We start from the raw sequence: 26,940 nt of genomic DNA, 5'->3' as shown, positions 1-26,940 counted from the left end.
ATTTGGACAGGTTGAGTGAAACATAGAAAATTAGGAGCAGGAGTAGGCCATTTGGCCCTTTGAACCTGCCCCGCCATTCATTATGATCATGGCTGATCATCTAACACAGTAACCTGTTCCCGCTTTCTCCCCAAACCCTTTGATCCCTTTAATAGAAACATAGTGAGTGGGCAAATACATGGCAGATGCAGTATAATGTAGATAAATGTGAGGTTATCCACTTTGGTGGCAAAAACAGAAAGACAGATTATCTGAACGGCGATAGATTGGGAAAGGGGGAGATGCAGCAAGACCTGGGTGTCCTTGTATGCCAGTCACTGAAAGTAAGCATGCAGGTGCAGCAAGCAGTTAAGAAGGCAAATGATATGTTCGCCTTCATAGCGAGAGGATTCGAGTACAGGAACAAGGATGCCTTACTGCAATTATACAGGGCCTTGGTGAGACCACATCTGGAGTATTGTATGCAGTTTTGGTCTCCTTATCTGAGGAAGGATGTTCTTGCTATGGAGGGAGTGCAGCGAAGGTTCACCAGACTGATTCCTGGGATGGCGGGACTGACGTATGAAGATAGATTGGGTCGATTAGGCTTATATTCGCTAGAGTTTAGAAGAATGAGAGGGGATCTCACAGAAACCTACAAAATTCTAACAGGACTGGACAGATTAGATGCAGGAAGGATGTTCCCGATGGCGGGGCAGTCCAGGACCAGGGGTCACAATCTAAGGATAAGGGCTGAGCCATTTAAGACTGAGATGAGGAGGGATTTCTTCACCCAGAGAGTGGTGAACCTGTGGAATTCTCTACCACAGAAAGCAGTTGAGGCCAAACCATTAAATATATTCAAGAGTTAGATATAGTTCTGAGGGCTAAAGGAATCAAGGGATACTGGGAGAAGGCAGGAACTGAGTTTGCACGATCAACCACGATCGTATTGAATGGCAGTACAGGCTTGAAGGGCCGAATGGCCTACTCCTGCTCCTATTTTCTATGTTTCTAAAAGAGTCGCTCACTGCACAGACTCGGAGTCTCCCTCCTTGACATCCCGGATTCCCAGCTCAGGCAGGCTTTTCAACTTTTGACACTTACTAAACTCAACGTCCAGCAGAGCAAAAGGTAATACTGTGGACTGTGTCCGACCTGGACCAGGACCGACCCAACCCAAGTCAGAAAGCCGGACCTGGAAGAGTGACCTGACCTTACCCAAACCCAATACATGTCGTCAGGTCCTATCCAGTTCGGGTCAGGTAGCAGGCCTTTACCTCCTATTCCCTGCCCTGAAATTGTCCTATCTAAGACTGTGCTCAGGTTCCCAACCCCCTGCCAAACTAGTTTAAACCATCCCCAACAGTACTGGCAAACCTTCCTGCAAGGATATTTGTCCTTGTTCTGTTCAGGTGCAGATCATCCGGCTAGTACAGGTGCCACCTTCCCCAGAACCGGTCCCAAAGCCCCAGAAATCCGAAGCCCTCCCTCTTGCACCATCTCTTCAGCCACACATTCATCTGGTGTATTTTCCTATTTCTATACTCACTGGCACGTGGCCGTGGGAGTAATCTGGAGGTAATTACCTTTGAGGTACTACTTGCTAATCTCATTCCTAACTACCTAAATTCAGCCTGCAGGACCTCATCCCTCTTTCTTCCTATATCGTTGGTACCAATGTGGACCACGACCTCCGGCTGTTCACCCTCGCCCTCCAGAATGCTCTGTAGCCGCTCGGTGATATCCATGACCCTTGTACCAGGGAGGCAACATTCCATCCTAGAACCATGTCTGCGACCACAGAAATGCCTATCTGTTCCCCTAACAATAGAATCCCATACCACTATTACTCTCTTGTTCTTTCTCCTCCCTCCCTGCACAGCTGAGCCACCCATGGTGCACTCTCCAGAGGAATCCTCTTTCCTATCAGTACTCAGAACTGAATACCGGTTAGAAAGTGGGTTGCCATCCGAGGTCTCCTGCACTACCTGCCTTGAACTTCTTGTCTGTCTGGCAGCCACCTAGGCCCTCTCTGACTGCGCTCTCTTAAGCTCCGGGGTGACTACCTCCTGAAACATGCTATCCACGTAGTTCTCTGCCTTACGGATGCGCCACAGTGACTCCAGCTGCCACTCGAGTTCCGAAACCCAGAGCTCAAACTTCTGCAGCTGGTGACACTTCCTGCAGATGTGTTTGTCAAGGATACATGGTGCGTCCACGACTTCCCACATGCCACAGGAGGCACATTCCGCTTGGCTGAGCTGCCCTGCCATTACTTAGCTTTACAATCTAATTATTGCTAGTGTAATAACTTACCAGTTATTTGCCAATCAGCTTTTTCCCCTGTACCGTGGAGGCTGAAAAGGCAGAAAACAAAGAGACCAAAAAACACCACCGTCCCCAGCCAGCGAAATCCCCCACACACAATCCACAGCCTCACTCTGACCAAACAGCACTATTCCAATGTGTAATCACTAATAAATTACACTAATTGAAAAAACACCTGGTAGTACTAACCTCCTCACCCACAAGGTAGCTATCTGAGGGCTTTTAAAAAGAAAGCACTTTTTTTCTCTGATCTTTCTAAGCTATCTACAGGCAACAACAGCTGACACCCACCAACCAATCAGCCCTTAAATCTCCTGTGATGTCACTGGCAGTCTCCCTTTCCACCCTTCAAACCCAGCACGCGCCAACACAGCCAGAGAGCCTGCCGCTGACCTGGATTTCAGGTAAGTAAAGGGCCTCGAGCCCCACTCTTTATTTAATCAGCTCCGCTCCAGTCCTGGTTCCTCCCAGGTCCGCCGCAGCCCCGGACTTCAGGTAACGGAGGACATAGAATCACAGAGTCAGACAGCACAGGAGGAGGCCATTCAGCCCATCATACCAGTGCTAGCTCTTTGAAAGAGCTATCCAATTAGTCCCATAACCTTGCAAATTTCTCCTTTTCAAATATTTATCCAATTCCCTTTTGAAAGTTACTACTGAATCTTCTTCCCCCGCCCTTTCAGACAGCACATTCCAGATCACAACCGCTCACTGCATTAAAAAAAGTCTTATCTCCCCCTCTGGTTCTTTTACCAATTATCTTAAATCTGTGTCCCTCTGGTTACTGCCCGTCCTGCCACTGGAAATAGTTTCTCCTTTACTCTATCTAAATCCTTCATAATTTTGAACTCCTCTCCTAAACCTGTCCCTTAATCTTCCCAGCTTTAAGGAGAACAACCCCAGCTTCTCCAGTCTCTCATCCCTGGTCCCATTAAAGTAAATCTCCTCTGCACCCTCTCCAAGGCCTTGACATCCTTCCTAAAGTGTGGAGCCCAAAATTGGACACAATACTCCAGCTGAAGCCTAATTTTCTTTGTATTTATTGCATTTACATTATCACTCAGATTTGTACTGCCATCATGCCTCATAGAAGCACAGGAACAGGAGACCATTCCGCCCACTGAGCCTGCTCCTACGCTATTAGATCATCTACCTCAATGCCACTTTCCCCACCTCCTGTCCTTCCTCTGCCCTCAGGTAAGCTGCCCTCATAAATCCCAATTCTTCCGCGCTCATTGCCTTTCCTACTCTTATGCTGCTGTCCCAGGCTTGACTCCCTCTTAAATAATCCTGCAGCTTCCCTCTGTGCCTCTTGGCATCCTCAGAAAAGCCCACTGAGGCCCTCGTTGTTGCCTCCCAACCAGCAGTAGCCCCAATTGCCTCATCCTATTCTCTCCCTGCCCTTCCTGCCTCGCGCACCTGCCAGGGGTTTAGTTTGCTAGCTTCCTTCCCCTTCCTTTCATCGCTCCCAGCACTGTCCCTGTGGATTCTGCCAGTAGATCAGCTATCACTGTTCCTCTCCCTATCTCCTTCCAGAATGTACATTCACTTGTGACAAGGCCCTTGCCATCCGTGAGCTTATTGTGAATGATCTCATTGACATTATGGCCTTGACAGAGACATGGCTGAAGGCTAATAACACCTTTCTCCTTAAAGAAGCTTCCTCGCTTTCCGTCACCTGCCCTGCTCAAACTGTCGCAGTGGTGGTGATTCCCTTATTTCAAAGACACCCCTTGGTCTGTCTCCCTACTCCTCTGGTAACTTCTCCTCCTTTCAGCAGCTCATCTTGTTCTGTCCCTCACTTAAAATCCTTGTTCTGTACCGCCCACCCAAGTATCACACCAAGTTTCTCAATGCGATATCTTCTCTGCTTTCCTTTCTCTCTGCCTCTGCACCGAACAACTTCTCAACCTCCATCTCAACTCTTCTTGTTCTGTCTCCAATGATTCTACTGCCCTCCTTTCCTCCCTAAATCTCTCCCTCCAAATGTTGTTGAACTCACCTGAACATTGCTCTCAGCTGCTGCTCTGGTCCAGGCTCACAGCTGCCCTCGAGTGGCCAGTGACAGTACAGCAGTTTGATTCCTATAATTCTCAGTTTCACCAATACCAGTGATCTCAGGGAGAATCAGTTGTGCCTAAACATTGCTTTTCCTAAGCAAATGCCCAGGGTAATCAGTGCCTTTATAACAAGCTAATGGCTCCTGCTTTAGACAAGCACCTTTCATTCAGGGAAGAAGCCATGGTGACTGCTGCATGGAATAGGGAACAACCCACACAGGCCTTGGTGAGATGTTGCTCTGTGGTCGGGATTGAGGTGTCCAGTGTCACTGATAGTTATTAAGTGCTGTAACTAACTTCCATCCTCACTTCCCAGCTGACTGCAATCGTGTTTTGTTAAAAATGGTCCCTGGGTGTTCTAGGGTCAAATAAACAAACAATAGGTTTTCTTGCAGGTTTAATTTTTTTAAATTTAAACAACAAAAACACAAATTTCACAACCTTCACCCACTCAGGCAATAATAAAAATAGAGAGAGAAAGGGCAGGATGCAATTTGAGTTCAAAGGGAGGTATGAGTTTGTGGTTCACAGAAAACCTGTTGTAACTTGTCCACGGAAAAGGCTTTTCATAGGTGCAGGCCTGGATGTTTGGGGTAATGAACTTGCTGAGGTGTTGAAGATTTCTGGTGGTTAAAACTTCAGACTGGAGGCAGTGGTCACTTTAAGGCCTCTGCTGCAGCAAGTTCAGGTGTAGAATTAGCAGCAGGGCTTCTTCTTTGTGCTGGTCCAATTGGCTGGACTGGCTTTCATTGTTTTTTTCTTGATCTCCCCTCTCTCTCCAGAGGGTTAACTTTTTAAGGTAAAACTCCATCATCTTTGGATTTTCTGTTAGATGACACATGGCCCTCTCCCCTGGTGTGACCACACAATGGACCAGGATATGGAAACCATGGCTATCTGTTGATGTCTGAATGGGGAATATCCTGTTATGATGGTGTTACTAAAGAGCCCGAATGCCGGGCCTTCAAGTGCGACCTGACCCCGAACCTGACACACGTCGTCGGGTCCCGTCGGGGTCGGGTAAGGTAGCAGGCCTTTACATCAGTACATGGGTAAAGGTCTGCTACCCGACCTGACCCCAACGACATGTGTGGGTTCCGGTCGGGAATTTCCCATGGGTAAGGCTTCCACTGCTATGTCCAGACTGGCCAAGAGAGTGTGGGAAAATGGCGCACTGACACGGAACACAAAAGTCCGAGTGTATCAGGCCTGTGTCCTCAGTACCTTGCTCTACGGCAGCGAGGCCTGGACAACGTATGCCAGCCAAGAGCGACGTCTCAATTCATTCCATCTTTGCTGCCTTCGGAGAATACTTGGCATCAGGTGGCAGGACTATATCTCCAACACAGAAGTCCTTGAAGCGGCCAACACCCCCAGCTTATACACACTACTGAGTCAGCGGCGCTTGAGATGGCTTGGCCATGTGAGCCGCATGGAAGATGGCAGGATCCCCAAAGACACATTGTACAGCGAGCTCGCCACTGGTATCAGACCCACCGGCCGTCCATGTCTCCGTTATAAAGACGTCTGCAAACGCGACATGAAATCGTGTGACATTGATCACAAGTCGTGGGAGTCAGTTGCCAGCATTCGCCAGAGCTGGCGGGCAGCCATAAAGACAGGGCTAAATTGTGGCGAGTCGAAGAGACTTAGTAGTTGGCAGGAAAAAAGAGAGGCGAAAGGGGAGAGCCAACTGTGCAACAGCCCCAACAAACAAATTTCTCTGCAGCACCTGTGGAAGAGTCTGTCACTCCAGAATTGGCCTTTATAGCCACTCCAGGCGCTGCTTCACAAACCACTGACCACCTCCAGGCGCGTATCCATTGTCTCTCGAGATAAGGAGGCCCAAAAGAAAAAAAAGAAGATGGTGTTACTAAAGAGCCCGAATGCCGGGCCTTCAAGTGCGACCTGACCCCGAACCTGACACACGTCGTCGGGTCCCGTCGGGGTCGGGTAAGGTAGCAGGCCTTTACATCAGTACATGGGTAAAGGTCTGCTACCCGACCTGACCCCAACGACATGTGTGGGTTCCGGCCGGGAATTTCCCATATAGAGCTATCCAACAGGGCATTGCAGTGCTTTAGGTGTTACTCCACACCTATTCAATTTATTTTGGGCTGCGAGTCAGCTTGTCTCCAAAACCCTTTGTTAGTTCGTTCATGTAGATAGGAGTCATCAAGATGCAATGGTGCTCCTTTCAATTTCGGTGGGTTCTCCCCAGAGCTATACAGTCGCAGTTAATGGGTTTCATCTTTGCAGACAGGTTTATTGATTTCCAATTCAGGAGGGGGGGGTCACGTGACCACTACTTCATTTTGACTGTGGTACAAGTGTCCATCTTCTTGTGGTTTAATTTAATAGTTGACTTATCTTCATAATTCCTCCACATCATTTCATCACAGCTCCTTCCGTGCATGACACCTCCCCACAAAAGGGATAAAAATGAAATTCCTTGGTATTTAATTTTTTGTTGTCTCATTTTTCAGAAAGAAGGAAAGTAAGATATAGGGTAATACATATTGTTCACATTCATCCCATCCACTCCTCAGGCTTTCAGTCATGACTTCTTTTCAGGCTTTTTGGTGATACAGTGTGTTATATTCTAGACAAGGCATCTGCGAGAATGTTGTTCTTCCCAGCTATATGTACAATTTTCAGGTTGAATGGCTGGAAAAGTAAGCTCCATCAAAACAGTCTGGCATTTTTAACTTGGAACTTTTCCAGGAATGTTAGGGAGGTGTAGTCGGTGTAAATTTTAATTTCTCTGTGGCTGTTTTGGGATAGACTTCGAAACGCTGAAGGACAAGTAGGAGCCCTAATGCCTCCTTTTCTATTGTGCAATATTTTCTTTAATGTTTGTTTAGTTTCATTGAAAAATAGCCAATCGGCATTTTTAGGCCTGAATCATCATCGTACAGTAGGATTGCCCCTACTCTGACATCACTGATGTCAATACCATTTTAAAGGGTTTGTTGAAATTTGGGGCTGCCAATACTGGGTCATTTGTTAAAATCGCCTTCAACTTTTCGAAAGCTAGCTGGCACCACTCTGACCACACCACTTTTACACTTTTCTTCAATGAGTCAGTTAAAGGTGCAGATAGGGTGCTGAAACTTGCAACAAAATTTCAGTAAAACCCACACATTCCCAGGAAACACATTATTTCCCTCTTTGTTTTGGGAATGGGAAATGCACTTTTGCGGCTGTAGGTGGAGCGACTTACTCGGTCAATGCAGTCCTCGATACAGGGATTGGATAGAGCGAGAAAGGGTTGGATGTAGTAAAAATGAAGACAATGCCTTCAGTCTTCCCAATATTTAGTTGCCGGAAATGTCGGAGCAGCAGTCTGATAACGTAAAGACAGTGCAGAGGCTGAGAGAAGTGGTGGTGGAGTAGAGCTGGGCGGGTGTGGGGTGCAGCTGGGTGGTGGGGTAGATTTAGGTGGGTGCAGTGTGGATACACGGTGGGTATGGGGTGGAGCTGGGTGGTGGGGTAGATTTAGGTGGGTGCGGGATGGATACGGGTGCGTGTGGGATGGATACGCGCTGGGTGAAGGGTGGATATGGGCGGTGGGGTAGATTTAGGTGGGTGTGAGGTGGATACGGGGTGGGTGTGGGGTGGATACGCCGTGGGTGAAGGTTGGATATGGGCGGTGGGGTAGATTTAGGTGGGGGTGGGGTGGATACAGGTGGTGGTGTAGATTTAGGTGGGTAGGGGTGGATACAGGTGGTGGTGTAGATTTAGGTGGGTGTGGGGTGGATACGGGGTGGGCGTGGGGTGGATACGGGGTGGGCGTGGGGTGGATACGCGGTGGGCGCGGGGTGGATACGCGGTGGGCGCGGGGTGGATACGCGGTGGGCGCGGGTTGGATACGCGGTGGGCGTGGGGTGGATACGCGGTGGGCGTGGGGTGGATACGCGGTGGGCGTGGGGTGGATACGCGGTGGGCGTGGGGTGGATACCGGGTGGGCGTGGGGTGGATACGCGGTGGGCGTGGGGTGGATACCGGGTGGGGGTGGGGTGGATACCGGGTGGGCGTGTGGTGGATACCGGGTGGGTGTGGGGTGGATACGCGGTGGGCGTGGGGTGGATACCGGGTGGGGGTGGGGTGGATACCGGGTGGGCGTGGGGTGGATACGCGGTGGGCGTGGGGTGGATACGCGGTGGGCGTGGGGTGGATACGCGGTGGGCGTGGGGTGGATACCGGGTGGGGGTGGGGTGGATACGCGGTGGGCGTGGGGTGGATACGCGGTGGGCGTGGGGTGGATACGCGGTGGGCGTGGGGTGGATACCGGGTTTGCTCAGGGTACATGATGAACCTGACCTTGTGCATTCCAATGATATCGACGAGCAGCAGCATGTGGATGTGAAATACGAGGGGACCAAGGGGAGATCCATTTCAACGAAAGGCTTTTTTTCCTCCATTTTGACGGCTCCTTTAGTTTCGGCGGTAATGACACTGCGCGTGCGCACACTACCTAATCAGCGGAGGGCACAGTAGCGCATGCGCCAACCAGCTGTCCCGCGACCACACGCAGGCGCACATTCCGCGCCTTCACCAACCGCTCAGCGACTTGTTGTCCCGGCTCTCCCACCCGCTCCGCACAGGGCTGACAATCAGCTTCCATTGACCTAAATCACCTCTGCCATCTCCACCCTGTGAATTGCGGCGATCGACAGACCCTGAAAACCTGCACCAGGTGAGAGGAGCTTCACGGTACCGAGACTTGAATGGCGGCAGGGTGGTCGTCGCACGTGACCTGGGCAGCCCGCTCCTCCCCCATCAATATAGCCAATCAGCGAGGCACCCTACCCATCATTGCAGCCAATTACAGGGCGCCTCTCCAACAATATAGCCAATCACAGGGCTCTTCTCCCTACAATGCAGCCAATCAGAGGGTTCGTCCTCTATTGGTAACAGCCAATCCCAGCAGCTCCTCCCCCATTGGGTAAATATGGATAATCCACTGATAAGAGAATCCCAACCATCCATTACGGTCAATAACCTGGGATATCTGGGAATCAATGGGAAATGGGGATGGAAACGAGTGCGAGTGGCCCCAGGAGACAAGGAGATAATCCACCATCTAACCTCAGGTTAACCAGTGAGGGCTGGATATCTCACACTCCTGAGTTGGTTCAGTCTGTGCAGTGAGGACACCAGGATAAGCTGACGGACACAGCAGATCGTTCCATATTAGCTCAATTTTATTTGGATAGAAAAATTGTAATACTTTATATAGTGAAGCAAAGCCACAGAACATAGACCCTTACTGAAGGGCCAGGACACTCACTCTCTCTCTCCGAATACTGATAACAGGCCCGCTGTTAATAGCTCATAGAGAAACGGACAAAGAAAGCACAAGAAACTACTCAGACGTGCGCACACCGCCCGAGGGCCGAAGGGATGGTGGAAACAGATTCAATAATAACTTTCAAGAACAAATTGGATAAGTACTTGAAAAGGAGAAATTTGCAGGGCTGTGGGGGAAGAGGAGGGGGGAGCGGGACTAATTGGATAGATATTTCAAAGAGCCAGCACAGATATGATGGGCCGAATGGCCTCCCGTGCTGGATCATTCTACGAATCCGTAACTAACTCCTCCCCGAGTGATATCTGGCCAGTGTAACATGATTCCCTGTCCCTGGCCGGTGTTTGCAGCGTCCGATCCTCGAGGTGCCCTGCTTAATTCTGGCGGGGCCCACTGAACACAGACTGCATCCACCCCCACCACCCCCCCGACCTCTCCATATCATTGTGTCTCTGGTTCCTCCCAATAACCCCCACTCTACGAAGTAGTCAACTCACACTGTGGTACGGACCCCACATGTTCATCCCCCAAAGGACCACACAGCATCTGCGAGCCGACTGGGGCTGGCTGTTCAACTGCAGGAGGACTCAGGGCCGATCCTGAATCGACCCCTCACCCGATATGCACATGTTTGTGCGAGTACACACAGACAAGTGGGAGGGGTTCAGTGGACAACAACCTGGAGCAGGAATCCCGATTTCCACCAATCCACACTTCCCAAGGTGATCTGCAATTTTAGGGGGGGGCCACGTTTCCACAACTTTTTGAAAACAGAAATGCAGAGGGGTGTATCAGTCTCTAATTTTTATTACCCCTCTTTCACCCAGAGGCCAATCGTAGCCCCAGCTGTGATCGGTTAACTCAATGGAGAATGGAACCTGGGCCTCTCCTGCACTGTGTGTGTGTGGGGCTCAGCACCACATTGGGATGGGCATTTACCAGCTGAGTCACTGGACAGCTCCTTGCTTTATGAGAAGTGATCCTGAGAGTGAGTGCGTGGCATGGAGCAGCAAGATTCCAACACAAAGCCCAACACCTCACCCTCTCTGTTGATATTATACATCAGGTTTATGGCACCAAAAATACAAACATTTTCAGAAAACAAGGACAAAATTCACTATTTACAACACAGAGCAAAACATCACGCACAACACATGACATCGGGTACAGCAGGAATCAGAGGGGGAAGACCTCACTCCACAGGATCAATCACACCTCAGGACCTACTCCCAACTCCCGCCACCATTTGTTCCCCACCTGGCTCCCACATCCGCTGCCCACATAAAACTCCTGCCACACTGTCCCATCAAACACTCCCAGGGTGGATACAGCACAGGGTTAGATACAGGGGGTTAGATACAGAGTAAAGCTCCCTCGACACTAAATAAAAAGAAAAAAAAAAACAGGGTTAGATACAGAGTAAATCTCCCTCTACACTGTCCCCATCAAACACTCCCAGGACAGGTACAGTACGGGGGTAGATACAGAGTAAAGCTCCCTCTACACTGTCCCCATCAAACACTCCCAGGACAGGTACAGCACGGGGGTAGATACAGAGTAAAGCTCCCTCTACACTGTCCCCATCAAACACTCCCAGGGTGGAAACAGCACAGGGTTAGATACAGAGTAAAGTTCCCTCCACACTGTCCCCCATCAAACACTCCCCAGGACAGGTACAGCACGGGGGTTAGATACAGAGTAAAGCTTCCTCGCCACTGTCCTCATCTGGGTTTAACCTCAGTCCTAAAGGGTGGAAGTTCAGTTTGTGAACCCCCGACTGTCGGAGGAAAAAAGAAGTGAAAAAAAGAAAAAAAAAAAAACAGGGTTAGATACAGAGTAAAGTTCCCTCTACACTGTCCCCATCAAACACTCCCAGGGTGGATACAGCACAGGGTTAGATACAGAGTAAAGCTCCCTCTACACTGTCCCCATCAAACACTCCCAGGGTGGATACAGCACAGGGTTAGATACAGAGTAAAGCTCCCTCTACACTGTCCCCATCAAACACTCCCAGGACAGGTACAGTACGGGGGTTAGATACAGAGTAAAGCTCCCTCTACACTGTCCCCATCAAACACTCCCAGGACAGGTACAGTACGGGGGTTAGATACAGAGTAAAGCTCCCTCTACACTGTCCCCATCAAACACTCCCAGGACAGGTACAGTACGGGGGTTAGATACAGAGTAAAGCTCCCTCTACACTGTCCCCATCAAACACTCCCAGGACAGGTACAGTACGGAGGTTAGATACAGAGTAAAGCTCCCTCTACACTGTCCCCATCAAACACTCCCAGGACAGGTACAGTACGGGTTTAGATACAGAGTAAAGCTCCCTCTACATTGTCCCCATTAATGTTGGAGTTGAGTGGCAGGACTACAGCATTGGCTAGTGTGTGTGCGGAGGCAGGTGGCATCACATGATCCTCTGCACTGGGTGGCTCAGAACCTAAAAGCCATTTCTAGCACCAGTCATCGTGAGAGATGCCTGCTTGTACTTTCAGGTCAACACATGGACACAGACTGGGGAGTGGGGGAAATCACAGACGGGGATAGGGGGACACAGACTAGGGGTAGGGGGACACAGACTAGGGGTTTGTCACATTCATGGTGTGGTGGGGGGGCTTCGACAGACCCAGTGGGGGGGTGGGGGCATCACAGACAGGGTCGGTGGACACAAACCACGGGGTTGTCACCTTCTCAGGGGGTGGGGGGGCTTCCACGGATCCAGTGGAGGGTAGGGGCATCACAGACGGGGTCAGGGGACACAGACCAGGGGGTTGTCACATTCACAGGGGTGGCGAGTGCCTCAGATGGGTATCAAAGCTGTTCTCTACACAGCTCGCCAGTTAGACACACCTCGAAGAACTCATGCCCCGACGATTTTGGATCTCGAACATCGCCATTATGTATTTCAGTCACGTGTGTCTTCTGACCGCTGAGAGATTGCAGACTGGAGCTTCCCCAACTGTCCGTTTAGCCAATGTCCCTGTCTTGGGCTAACAGCTGGGCTTACTGTAGGAGAAGAGTCCAATGGGGAAATGCTTGACATGAGTCGGCCACTGAGCTGCCAGCTGGAAAAACTTCACGTCGTTCCAATCAAGTCCATCGATGGAGACTGCCAGACACAAAATACCATCAGTCACTGCTTCATCTCCTTCTCCTCACCCCTTCCTCCATCTCACAGGAATGTAAATCAGACCCCAAACTACATAAGGAGATATTAGGGACAGGCGACCAAAAGCTCGGTCAAAGAGGTCGGTTTTAAGGAGCGTCTGAAAGGAGGAAAGAGAGAGGCGGAGAGGTTTAGGGAGGGAATTCCAGAGCTTAGGGCCCCAGGCAGCTGAAGGCACGGCCGCCAATGGTGGAGCGATGGGAATCGGGGGATGAACAAGAGGCCGGAATTGGAGGAGCGCAGAGATCTCGGAGAGTTGTAGGGGCTGGAGGAGGTTACAGAGATAGGGAGGATTGTAGGGGCTGGGGGAGGTTACAGAGATAGGGAGGGTTGTAGGGGCTGGGGGAGGTTACAGAGATGGGGAGGGTTGTAGGAGCTAGAGGAGGTTACAGAGATAGGGAGGGTTGTAGGAGCTGGAGGAGGTTACAGAGATAGGGAGGGTTGTGGGGGCTGGAGGAGGTTACAGAGATAGAGGGGGTTGTAGAGGCTGGAGGAGGTTACAGAGATAGGGAGTGTTGTAGGGGCTGGGGGAGGTTACAGAGATAGGGAGGGTTGTGGGGGCTGGAGGAGGTTACAGAGATAGGGAGGGTTGTGGGGGCTGGAGGAGGTTACAGAGATAGAGGGGGTTGTAGGGGCTGGAGGAGGTTACAGAGATAGGGAGGGTGTAGGGGCTAGAGGAGGTTACAGAGATAGGGAGGGTGTAGGGGCTGGAGGAGGTTACAGAGATAGGGAGGGTGTAGGGGCTGGAGGAGGTTACAGAGATAGGGAGGGTTGTCGGGGCTGGAGGAGGTTACAGAGATAGGGAGGGTTATAGGGGCTGGAGGAGGTTACAGAGATAGGGAGGGTTGTAGGGGCTGGAGGAGGTTACAGAGATAGGGAGGGTTGTAGGGGCTGGAGGAGGTTACAGAGATAATGAGGTTTGTCGGGGCTGGAGGAGGTTACAGAGATAGGGAGGGTTGTAGGGGCTGGAGGAGGTTACAGAGATAGGGAGGGTTGTAGAGGCTGGAGGAGGTTACAGAGATAGGGAGGGTTGTAGGGGCTGGAGGAGGTTATTATTAGAATATTAGAATATTAGAATATTACAGCGCAGTACAGGCCCTTCGGCCCACGATGTTGCGCCGATCATCTGACCTACACTATTCCATTTACATCCATATGTCTATCCAATGACCACTTAAATGCCCTTAAAGTTGGCGAGTCTACTACTGTTGCAGGCAGGGCGTTCCACGCCCCTACTACTCTCTGCGTAAAGAAACTACCTCTGACATCTGTCCTATATCTTTCACCCCTCAACTTAAAGCTATGTCCCCTCGTGTTTGCCATCCTCATCCGAGGAAAAAGACTCTCACTATCCACCCTATCTAACCCTCTGATTATCTTGTATGTCTCTATTAAGTCACCTCTCCTCCTCCTTCTCTCCAACGAAAACAACCTCAAGTCCCTCAGCCTTTCCTCGTAAGACCTTCCTTCCATACCAGGCAACATCCTAGTAAATCTCCTCTGCACCCTTTCCAAAGCTTCGACATCCTTCCTATAATGCGGTGACCAGAACTGCACGCAATACTCCAGGTGCGGCCTCACCAGAGTTTTGTACAGCTGCATCATGACCCCGTGGCTCTGAAACTCGATCCCCCTACTAATAAAGGCTAACACACCATATGCCTTCTTAACAGCCCTATTAACCTGGGTAGCAACTTTCAGGGATTTATGTACCTGGATACCAAGATCTCTCTGCTCATCTACACTACCAAGAATCTTCCCATTAGCCCAGTACTCTGCATTGCTGTTACTCCTTCCAAAGTGAATCACCTCACACTTCTCCGCATTAAACTCCATTTGCCATCTCTCAGCCCAGCTCTGCAGCCTATCTATGTCCCTCTGTACCCTACAACACCCTTCGACACTATCCACAACTCCACCGACCTTCGTGTCATCCGCAAATTTACTAACCCACCCTTCTACACCCTCATCCAGGTCGTTTATAAAAATGACAAACAGCAGTGGCCCCAAAACAGAACCTTGCGGTACACCACTAGTAACTAAACTCCAGGATGAACATTTGCCATCAACCACCACCCTCTGTCTTCTTTCAGCTAGCCAATTTCTGATCCAAAGCTCTAAATCACCTTCAACCCCATACTTGCATATTTTCTGCAATAGCCTACCGTGGGGAACCTTATCAAACGCCTTACTGAAATCCATATACACCACATCCACGGCTTTACCCTCATCCACCTGTTTGGTCACCTTCTCGAAAAACTCAATAAGGTTTGTGAGGCACGACCTACCTTTCACAAAACCGTGCTGACTATCGCAAATGAACTTATTCTTTTCAAGATGATTATAAATCCTGTCTCTTATAACCTTTTCCAACATTTTACCCACAACCGAAGTAAGGCTCACAGGTCTATAATTACCAGGGCTGTCTCTGCTCCCCTTCTTGAACAAGGGGACAACATTTGCTATCCTCCAGTCCTCCGGCACTACTCCTGTCGACAATGACGACTTGAAGATCAACAACAACGGCTCTGCAATCTCCTCCCTGGCTTCCCAGAGAATCCTAGGATAAATCCCATCTGGCCCAGGGGACTTATCTATTTTCACTCTTTCCAAAATTGCTAACACCTCCTCCTTGTGAATCTCAATCCCATCTAGCCTAGTAGGCTGTATCTCAGTAATCTCCTCGGCAACATTTTCTTTCTCTACTGTAAATACTGACGAAAAATATTCATTTAACGCTTCCCCTATCTCCTCTGATTCCGCACACAACTTCCCACTACTATCCTTGATTGGCCCTGTTCTAACTCTTATCAGAGATAGGGAGGTTTGTCGGGGCTGGAGGAGGTTACAGAGATAGGGAGGGTTGTTGGGGCTGGAGGAGGTTACAGAGATAGGGAGGGTTGTAGAGGCTGGAGGAGGTTACAGAGATAGGGAGGGTTGTAGGGGCTGGAGGAGGTTACAGAGATAGGGAGGGTTGTCAGGGCTGGAGGAGGTTACAGAGATAGGGAGGGTGTAGGGGCTGGAGAAGGTTACAGAGATAGGGAGGGTTGTAAGGGCTGGAGGAGGTTACAGAGATAGGGAGGGTTGTAGGGGCTGGAGGAGGTTACAGAGATAGGGAGGGTTGTAGGGGCTGGAGGAGGTTACAGAGATAGGGAGGGGTGTCGGGGCTGGAGGAGGTTACAGAGATAGGGAGGGTTGTAGGGGCTGGAGGAGGTCACAGAGATAGGGAGGGTTATCGGGGCTGGAGGAGGTTACAGAGATAGGGAGGGTCGTCGGGGCTGGAGGAGGTTACAGAGATAGGGAGGGTCGTCGGGTCTGGAGGAGGTTACAGAGAGAGGGAGGGTCGTCGGGGCTGGAGGAGGTTACAGAGATAGGGAGGGTTGTAGGGGCTGGAGGAGGTTACAGAGATAGGGAGGGTTGTAGGGGCTGGAGGAGGTTACAGAGATAGGGAGGGTCGTCGGGTCTGGAGGAGGTTACAGAGATAGGGAGGGTCGTCGGGGCTGGAGGAGGTTACAGAGATAGGGAGGGTTGTAGGGGCTGGAGGAGGTTACAGAGATAGGGAGGGTTGTAGGGGCTGGAGGAGGTTACAGAGATAGAGGGGGAGTGGTTTAAGAACTCAAGGATAAGGATTTTAAAATTGAGGCATTGCTGAACCACGAGCCAATGTAGTGGGGGGGTGGTGATAGGCAAATGGGACGTGTTAGGAAACAGTGGCAGGGCTTAGGGTGCAGCGGAAGTGTTTACGGTGAGTTCAAGGAGGTGGTAGACACGAGACCGGCCAGGAGTGCGTTAGAATAGTTGAGTCTGGAAGAGACAAAGGCACAGATAAGGCAATGGGCCTTGGAGGAAGACTGGTTTGGGGACTGGAAAGCATCACAGTAGGTTAGCAGGGGACAGTCTCCTGACGCATGTTCCTAGAACATGATTCAAACTTTTAAAAACCAAACTTGCTGACATCCTAACCTGAGTGACCTCATCTACAATTGCCTTCCCTCCTGCAAGGTTTCAGTCTTGTCAACAAGAGTGCCAGTGGGAACTTCGTAACCCCTGACCCCAGCTGACCTTTTAACATGCTCTGCTGCTGCTGCTTTGCCGAGCAGATCAGTCGACTGATGCCTTCGATGACCTGACTCTTCGAATCCAACTCTTTATCCTTTGGCCTCTTGCTCAAGAATATAGTCGGCACTAAAAATAGAACAAAGTTAAACGATTCATCCGGCCTAATCCCCATCTTCCCCTCCGCATCACCCAACACATTCTGTCCATCCGGCCTAATCCCCATCTTCCCCCCACATCACCCAACACATTCTGTCCATCCACCTAATCCCCATCTGCCCCCCACATCACCCAACACATTCTGTCCATCCACCTAATCCCCATCTGCCCCCCACATCACCCAACACATTCTGTCCATCCACCTAATCCCCATCTGCCCCCCACATCACCCAACACATTCTGTCCATCCACCTAATCCCCATCTGCCCCCCACATCACCCAACACATTCTGTCCATCCGGCCTAATCCCCATCTTCCCCCCACATCACCCAACACATTCTGTCCATCCGGCCTAATCCCCATCTTCCCCCCACATCACCCAACACATTCTGTCCATCCACCTAATCCCCATCTTCCCCCCACATCACCCAACACATTCTGTCCATCCACCTAATCCCCATCTTCCCCCCACATCACCCAACACATTCTGTCCATCCGGCCTAATCCCCATCTTCCCCCCACATCACCCAACACATTCTGTCCATCCACCTAATCCCCATCTTCCCCCCACATCACCCAACACATTCTGTCCATCCGGCCTAATCCCCATCTTCCCCCCACATCACCCAACACATTCTGTCCATCCACCAAATCCCCATCTTCCCCCCACATCACCCAACACATTCTGTCCATCCACCTAATCCCCATCTTCCCCCCGCATCACCCAACACATTCTGTCCATCCGGCCTAATCCCCATCTTCCCCCCGCATCACCCAACACATTCTGTCCATCCGGCCTAATCCCCATCTTCCCCCCGCATCACCCAACACATTCTGTCCATCCACCTAATCCCCATCTTCCCCCCACATCACCCAACACATTCTGTCCATCCACCTAATCCCCATCTTCCCCTCCGCATCACCCAACACATTCTGTCCATCCGGCCTAATCCCCATCTTCCCCCCACATCACCCAACACATTCTGTCCATCCACCTAATCCCCATCTGCCCCCCACATCACCCAACACATTCTGTCCATCCGGCCTAATCCCCATCTTCCCCCCACATCACCCAACACATTCTGTCCATCCACCTAATCCCCAACTGCCCCCCACATCACCCAACACATTCTGTCCATCCACCTAATCCCCATCTGCCCCCCACATCACCCAACACATTCTGTCCATCCACCTAATCCCCATCTGCCCCCCACATCACCCAACACATTCTGTCCATCCGGCCTAATCCCCATCTCCCCTCCGCATCACCCAACACATTCTGTCCATCCACCTAATCCCCATCTTCCCCCCACATCACCCAACACATTCTGTCCATCCGGCCTAATCCCCATCTTCCCCCCACATCACCCAACACATTCTGTCCATCCACCTAATCCCCATCTTCCCCCCACATCACCCAACACATTCTGTCCATCCGGCCTAATCCCCATCTTCCCCCCACATCACCCAACACATTCTGTCCATCCACCAAATCCCCATCTTCCCCCCACATCACCCAACACATTCTGTCCATCCACCTAATCCCCATCTTCCCCCCGCATCACCCAACACATTCTGTCCATCCGGCCTAATCCCCATCTTCCCCTCCGCATCACCCAACACATTCTGTCCATCCACCTAATCCCCATCTTCCCCCCACATCACCCAACACATTCTGTCCATCCACCTAATCCCCATCTTCCCTCCGCATCACCCAACACATTCTGTCCATCCACCTAATCCCCATCTTCCCCCCACATAACCCAACACATTCTGTCCATCCGGCCTAATCCCCATCTTCCCCCCACATCACCCAACACATTCTGTCCATCCACCTAATCCCCATCTTCCCCCCGCATCACCCAACACATTCTGTCCATCCGGCCTAATCCCCATCTTCCCCCAACATCACCCAACACATTCTGTCCATCCGGCCTAATCCCCATCTCCCCTCCGCATCACCCAACACATTCTGTCCATCCACCTAATCCCCATCTTCCCCTCCGCATCACCCAACACATTCTGTCCATCCACCTAATCCCCATCTTCCCCCCGCATCACCCAACAGATTCTGTCCATCCACCAAATCCCCATCTTCCCCTCCGCATCACCCAACACATTCTGTCCATCCACCTAATCCCCATCTTCCCCCCACATCACCCAACACATTCTGTCCATCCACCTAATCCCCATCTTCCCCTCCGCATCACCCAACACATTCTGTCCATCCACCTAATCCCCATCTTCCCCCCGCATCACCCAACAGATTCTGTCCATCCACCAAATCCCCATCTTCCCCCCACATCACCCAACACATTCTGTCCATCCACCTAATCCCCATCTTCCCCCCGCATCACCCAACATATTCTGTCCATCCGGCCTAATCCCAATCTTCCCCTCCGCATCACCCAACACATTCTGTCCATCCACCTAATCCCCATCTTCCCCCCGCATCACCCAACACATTCTGTCCATCCGGCCTAATCCCCATCTTCCCCTCCGCATCACCCAACACATTCTGTCCATCCGGCCTAATCCCCATCTTCCCCTCCGCATCACCCAACACATTCTGTCCATCCGGCCTCATCCCCATCTTCCCCCCGCATCACCCAACACATTCTGTCCATCCGGCCTAATCCCCATCTTCCCCTCCGCATCACCCAACACATTCTGTCCATCCGGCCTCATCCCCATCTTCCCCCCGCATCACCCAACACATTCTGTCCATCCGGCCTCATCCCCATCTTCCCCCCGCATCACCCAACACATTCTGTCCATCCACCTAATCCCCATCTTCCCCCCCGCATCACCCAACACATTCTGTCCATCCACCTAATCCCCATCTTCCCCTCCGCATCACCCAACATATTCTGTCCATCCACCTAATCCCCATCTTCCCCCCGCATCACCCAACACATTCTGTCCATCCACCTAATCCCCATCTTCCCCTCCGCATCACCCAACACATTCTGTCCATCCACCTAATCCCCATCTTCCCCTCCGCATCACCCAACACATTCTGTCCATCCGGCCTAATCCCCATCTTCCCCCCACATCACCCAACACATTCTGTCCATCCACCTAATCCCCATCTTCCCCTCCGCATCACCCAACACATTCTGTCCATCCACCTAATCCCCATCTTCCCCCCGCATCACCCAACACATTCTGTCCATCCACCTAATCCCCATCTTCCCCTCCGCATCACCCAACACATTCTGTCCATCCACCTAATCCCCATCTTCCCCTCCGCATCACCCAACACATTCTGTCCATCCGGCCTAATCCCCATCTTCCCCTCCGCATCACCCAACACATTCTGTCCATCCACCTAATCCCCATCTTCCCCCCGCATCACCCAACACATTCTGTCCATCCACCTAATCCCCATCTTCCCCCCACATCACCCAACACATTCTGTCCATCCACCTAATCCCCATCTTCCCCCCGCATCACCCAACACATTCTGTCCATCCGGCCTAATCCCCATCTTCCCCTCCGCATCACCCAACACATTCTGTCCATCCACCTAATCCCCATCTTCCCCCCGCATCACCCAACACATTCTGTCCATCCACCTAATCCCCATCTTCCCCTCCGCATCACCCAACACATTCTGTCCATCCGGCCTAATCCCCATCTTCCCCTCCGCATCACCCAACACATTCTGTCCATCCACCTAATCCCCATCTTCCCCCCGCATCACCCAACACATTCTGTCCATCCGGCCTAATCCCCATCTTCCCCTCCGCATCACCCAACACATTCTGTCCATCCACCTAATCCCCATCTTCCCCTCCGCATCACCCAACACATTCTGTCCATCCGGCCTGATCCCCATCTTCCCCTCCGCATCACCCAACACATTCTGTCCATCCACCTAATCCCCATCTTCCCCTCCGCGTCACCCAACACATTCTGTCCATCCGGCCTAATCCCGATCTTCCCCTCCGCATCACCCAACACATTCTGTCCATCCACCTAATCCCCATCTTTCCCTCCGCATCACCCAACACATTCTGTCCATCCGGCCTAATCCCCATCTTCCCCTCCGCATCACCCAACACATTCTGTCCATCCACCGAATCCCCATCTTCCCCCCACATCACCCAACACATTCTGTCCATCCACCTAATCCCCATCTTCCCTCCGCATCACCCAACACATTCTGTCCATCCACCTAATCCCCATCTTCCCCTCCGCATCACCCAACACATTCTGTCCATCCACCTAATCCCCATCTTCCCCTCCGCATCAACCAACACATTCTGTCCATCCGGCCTAATCCCCATCTTCCCCCCGCATCACCCAACACATTCTGTCCATCCGGCCTAATCCCCATCTTCCCCTCCGCATCACCCAACACATTCTGTCCATCCGGCCTAATCCCCATCTTCCCCTCCGCATCACCCAACACATTCTGTCCATCCACCTAATCCCCATCTTCCCCCCACATCACCCAACACATTCTGTCCATCCACCTAATCCCCATCTTCCCCTCCGCATCACCCAACACATTCTGTCCATCCACCTAATCCCCATCTTCCCCCCACATCACCCAACACATTCTGTCCATCCACCTAATCCCCATCTTCCCCTCCGCATCACCCAACACATTCTGTCCATCCACCTAATCCCCATCTTCCCCCCACATCACCCAACACATTCTGTCCATCCACCTAATCCCCATCTTCCCCTCCGCATCACCCAACACATTCTGTCCATCCACCTCATCCCCATCTTCCCCCCACATCACCCAACACATTCTGTCCATCCGGCCTAATCCCCATCTTCCCCTCCGCATCACCCAACACATTCTGTCCATCCGGCCTAATCCCCATCTTCCCCCCGCATCACCCAACACATTCTGTCCATCCACCTAATCCCCATCTTCCCTCCGCATCACCCAACACATTCTGTCCATCCACCTAATCCCCATCTTCCCCCCACATCACCCAACACATTCTGTCCATCCACCTAATCCCCATCTTCCCCCCACATCACCCAACACATTCTGTCCATCCGGCCTAATCCCCATCTTCCCCTCCGCATCACCCAACACATTCTGTCCATCCGGCCTAATCCCCATCTTCCCCCCGCATCACCCAACACATTCTGTCCATCCACCGAATCCCCATCTTCCCCCCACATCACCCAACACATTCTGTCCATCCACCTAATCCCCATCTTCCCCTCCGCATCACCCAACACATTCTGTCCATCCGGCCTAATCCCCATCTTCCCCCCGCATCACCCAACACATTCTGTCCATCCGGCCTAATCCCCATCTTCCCCTCCGCATCACCCAACACATTCTGTCCATCCACCGAATCCCCATCTTCCCCCCACATCACCCAACACATTCTGTCCATCCACCTAATCCCCATCTTCCCTCCGCATCACCCAACACATTCTGTCCATCCGGCCTAATCCCCATTTCCCCCCACATCACCCAACACATTCTGTCCATCCACCTAATCCCCATCTTCCCCTCCGCATCACCCAACACATTCTGTCCATCCACCTAATCCCCATCTTCCCCTCCGCATCACCCAACACATTCTGTCCATCCGGCCTAATCCCCATCTTCCCCCCGCATCACCCAACACATTCTGTCCATCCACCTAATCCCCATCTTCCCCTCCGCATCACCCAACACATTCTGTCCATCCACCTAATCCCCATCTTCCCCCCACATCACCCAACACATTCTGTCCATCCACCTAATCCCCATCTTCCCCTCCGCATCACCCAACACATTCTGTCCATCCGGCCTAATCCCCATCTTCACCCCACATCACCCAACACATTCTGTCCATCCGGCCTAATCCCCATCTTCCCCCCACATCACCCAACACATTCTGTCCATCCACCTAATCCCCATCTTCCCCTCCGCATCACCCAACACATTCTGTCCATCCAAATAATCCCCATCTTCCCCTCCGCATCACCCAACACATTCTGTCCATCCACCTAATCCCCATCTTCCCCCCGCATCACCCAACACATTCTGTCCATCCACCTAATCCCCATCTTCCCCTCCGCATCACCCAACACATTCTGTCCATCCGGCCTAATCCCCATCTTCCCCTCCGCATCACCCAACACATTCTGTCCATCCGGCCTAATCCCCATCTTCCCCTCCGCATCACCCAACACATTCTGTCCATCCACCTAATCCCCATCTTCCCCTCCGCATCACCCAACACATTCTGTCCATCCACCTAATCCCCATCTTCCCCTCCGCATCACCCAACACATTCTGTCCATCCACCTAATCCCCATCTTCCCCTCCGCATCACCCAACACATTCTGTCCATCCACCTAATCCCCATCTTCCCCTCCGCATCACCCAACACATTCTGTCCATCCACCTAATCCCCATCTTCCCTCCGCATCACCCAACACATTCTGTCCATCCGGCCTAATCCCCATCTTCCCCCCACATCACCCAACACATTCTTTCCATCCGGCCTAATCCCCATCTTCCCCTCCGCATCACCCAACACATTCTGTCCATCCACCTAATCCCCATCTTCCCCTCCGCATCACCCAACACATTCTGTCCATCCACCTAATCCCCATCTTCCCCCCACATCACCCAACACATTCTGTCCATCCACCTAATCCCCATCTTCCCCTCCGCATCACCCAACACATTCTGTCCATCCACCTAATCCCCATCTTCCCCTCCGCATCACCCAACACATTCTGTCCATCCACCTAATCCCCATCTTCCCCCCGCATCACCCAACACATTCTGTCCATCCACCTAATCCCCATCTTCCCCCCGCATCACCCAACACATTCTGTCCATCCACCTAATCCCCATCTTCCCTCCGCATCACCCAACACATTCTGTCCATCCACCTAATCCCCATCTTCCCCCCCACATCACCCAACACATTCTGTCCATCCGGCCTAATCCCCATCTTCCCCCCGCATCACCCAACACATTCTGTCCATCCGGCCTAATCCCCATCTTCCCCTCCGCATCACCCAACACATTCTGTCCATCCACCTAATCCCCATCTTCCCCCCGCATCACCCAACACATTCTGTCCATCCACCTAATCCCCATCTTCCCCCCGCATCACCCAACACATTCTGTCCATCCACCTAATCCCCATCTTCCCCTCCGCATCACCCAACACATTCTGTCCATCCGGCCTAATCCCCATCTTCCCCTCCGCATCACCCAACACATTCTGTCCATCCGGCCTAATCCCCATCTTCCCCTCCGCATCACCCAACACATCTGTCCATCCGGCCTAATCCCCATCTTCCCCTCCGCATCACCCAACACATTCTGTCCATCCGGCCTAATCCCCATCTTCCCCTCCGCATCACCCAACACATTCTGTCCATCCGGCCTAATCCCCATCTTCCCCTCCGCATCACCCAACACATTCTGTCCATCCACCTAATCCCCATCTTCCCCCCGCATCACCCAACACATTCTGTCCATCCACCTAATCCCCATCTTCCCCTCCGCATCACCCAACACATTCTGTCCATCCGGCCTAATCCCCATCTTCCCCTCCGCATCACCCAACACATTCTGTCCATCCACCTAATCCCCATCTTCCCCTCCGCATCACCCAACACATTCTGTCCATCCACCTAATCCCCATCTTCCCTCCGCATCACCCAACACATTCTGTCCATCCACCTAATCCCCATCTTCCCCTTCGCATCACCCAACACATTCTGTCCATCCGGCCTCATCCCCATCTTCCCTCCGCATCACCCAACACATTCTGTCCATCCACCTAATCCCCATCTTCCCCCCGCATCACCCAACACATTCTGTCCATCCGGCCTCATCCCCATCTTCCCCTTCGCATCACCCAACACATTCTGTCCATCCGGCCTCATCCCCATCTTCCCTCCGCATCACCCAACACATTCTGTCCATCCGCCTAATCCCCATCTTCCCCCCGCATCACCCAACACATTCTGTCCATCCACCTAATCCCCATCTTCCCTCCGCATCACCCAACACATTCTGTCCATCCACCTAATTCCCATCTTCCCCTTCGCATCACCCAACACATTCTGTCCATCCGGCCTCATCCCCATCTTCCCTCCGCATCACCCAACACATTCTGTCCATCCACCTAATCCCCATCTTCCCCCCGCATCACCCAACACATTCTGTCCATCCGGCCTCATCCCCATCTTCCCCTTCGCATCACCCAACACATTCTGTCCATCCACCTAATCCCCATCTTCCCCCCGCATCACCCAACACATTCTGTCCATCCACCTAATCCCCATCTTCCCCTCCGCATCACCCAACACATTCTGTCCATCCACCTAATCCCCATCTTCCCTCCGCATCACCCAACACATTCTGTCCATCCACCTAATCCCCATCTTCCCCCCGCATCACCCAACACATTCTGTCCATCCACCTAATCCCCATCTTCCCCTCCGCATCACCCAACACATTCTGTCCATCCACCTAATCCCCATCTTCCCCCCGCATCACCCAACACATTCTGTCCATCCGGCCTAATCCCCATCTTCCCCTCCGCATCACCCAACACATTCTGTCCATCCACCTAATCCCCATCTTCCCCCCGCATCACCCAACACATTCTGTCCATCCGGCCTCATCCCCATCTTCCCTCCGCATCACCCAAGCCATTCTGTCCATCCGCCTAATCCCCATCTCCCCCCATCCCCAAACACACTCCATCCATCCACCTAATCCCCATCTTCCCCCCGCATCACCCAACACATTCTGTCCATCCGCCTAATCCCCATCTCCCCCCATCCCCAAACACACTCCATCCATCCCCCCCAAATCCCCATCAATCTACCTCCATCACCCTCCTGTCCTGACTTGCCCTGGTGAATTCGTCCCACAGGCACCGACTACCCTCTTGTACAGGGGGCCATATTTCATCACTGAGTGCCAACAGCGAGCGTCAGCAAGGTAGTCCACTGTGGAGGGCTTCACAGTAAAGCCTGATCCTGTCCTCACCTGACAGCCACCATTCTGTCCAAAAGGACCATTGGTTGACTTTCCCCTCCCTAATCCAGGGGTTCTGTAACCCACATACTGACTGCTGGTCTGGATGAGATCAGCCTGGGCCTCTGCTATTGTGTGTTTTGCTTTGTGGAGCTCAGTACCACACTGGATAGAATCACTGATCTAGGGGCCCACTGCCCCCTCACTCAATCCCCTCCACCTGCCAACTCCTGGCTGATCCTTGCTCACCTTTCTTGTTCTTTTCTTTGGTAACCACGGTCATGGACATGGTGACGGAAGGTGTGAGTTCCCCGCCATTCGGGAGCCGACTGACCTGCACCGAACGGAATGCACTCTTCAATGTATTCTTCACGTTAATGTCTCGTTTCTCACCTTCCTTCCTCTTCTCCACCGACTGGGAGAGCCAGTAATCCACCTGTAGGCCCATCGCCTCACCTCCACTTGGGCTGTAACCGTAACACCAACACGGTCACATAACCAGTGAGCACAACACCCACTCCAACCTACTCTCCCCGGGATCCTATAGTCACTGTTCCCCGGGGACCTTTGCCCCACTGCCGTCCCCTCCTGGGACCCTGTACCCCACTCCATCCTCAACCCACCCCCCATGACTGTGTACCCCACCCCACCAGCACAGCCACTCACCTCACTGTGGAGAGTCCCCCACTCATGGATGGGGAGGAGGGAGGGGTGGATGAAGCTTCTTTGACCAATGAGGAGCTCGAGCCATGGGGAGGGGATGTAGAGGGGGTGCAGGTAACAACCGTCACCGTGTCCTCCACCTCCCCTGCTGCAAACAACAGAGAAAATCAGATAAACAAACAGGACTGAGCCAAGCCCCCCCACCCCTTCTCTCCCCGACTCTGGTTTC

General features: G+C 52.1%; 2 protein-coding genes across 4 annotated transcripts in view; both read right to left on the bottom strand.

Moving 5' to 3' along the window:
- Positions 1–8,110: 8,110 nt before the first annotated feature.
- On the bottom strand, positions 8,111–8,794 carry LOC137356011 (uncharacterized). Its single transcript, XM_068021712.1, has one exon. It carries the CDS (start codon positions 8,792–8,794, stop codon positions 8,111–8,113), a length of 684 nt encoding a protein of 227 aa, XP_067877813.1.
- Positions 8,795–10,726: 1,932 nt separating this feature from the next.
- The window catches only part of LOC137355887 (phosphofurin acidic cluster sorting protein 1-like), a 63,113-nt gene continuing 46,899 nt past the window's right edge, over positions 10,727–26,940 (bottom strand). The window contains exons 21-24 of one of the 3 annotated variants that reach the window (XM_068021500.1): positions 26,715–26,859; positions 26,298–26,515; positions 16,916–17,038; positions 10,727–12,796 (exon numbers count right to left, since the gene is read on the bottom strand). In XM_068021500.1, coding sequence (XP_067877601.1) covers positions 12,678–12,796; positions 16,916–17,038; positions 26,298–26,515; positions 26,715–26,859 — 605 coding nt within the window. In that variant the 3' untranslated portion in view covers positions 10,727–12,677. Of the gene's footprint in view, positions 12,797–16,915; positions 17,039–26,297; positions 26,516–26,714; positions 26,860–26,940 lie in introns of those variants that run through there. The other 2 variants (XM_068021501.1, XM_068021502.1) reach the window with 2 other exon arrangements.

Source organism: Heterodontus francisci, chromosome 44 (genome assembly GCF_036365525.1).
Source record: "Heterodontus francisci isolate sHetFra1 chromosome 44, sHetFra1.hap1, whole genome shotgun sequence".
In the NCBI taxonomy this organism is placed as follows: Eukaryota; Metazoa; Chordata; class Chondrichthyes; order Heterodontiformes; family Heterodontidae; genus Heterodontus; species Heterodontus francisci.
The sequence above is the reverse complement of the archived record's forward strand: the minus strand, read 5'-3'. Positions and strand labels throughout refer to the sequence as shown.

Coding starts and splice junctions, on each gene's coding strand:
- LOC137356011 (XM_068021712.1), bottom strand. CDS start 8,794: ATGGAGGAAAAAAAGCCTTTCGTTGAAATGGATCTCCCCTTGGTCCCC.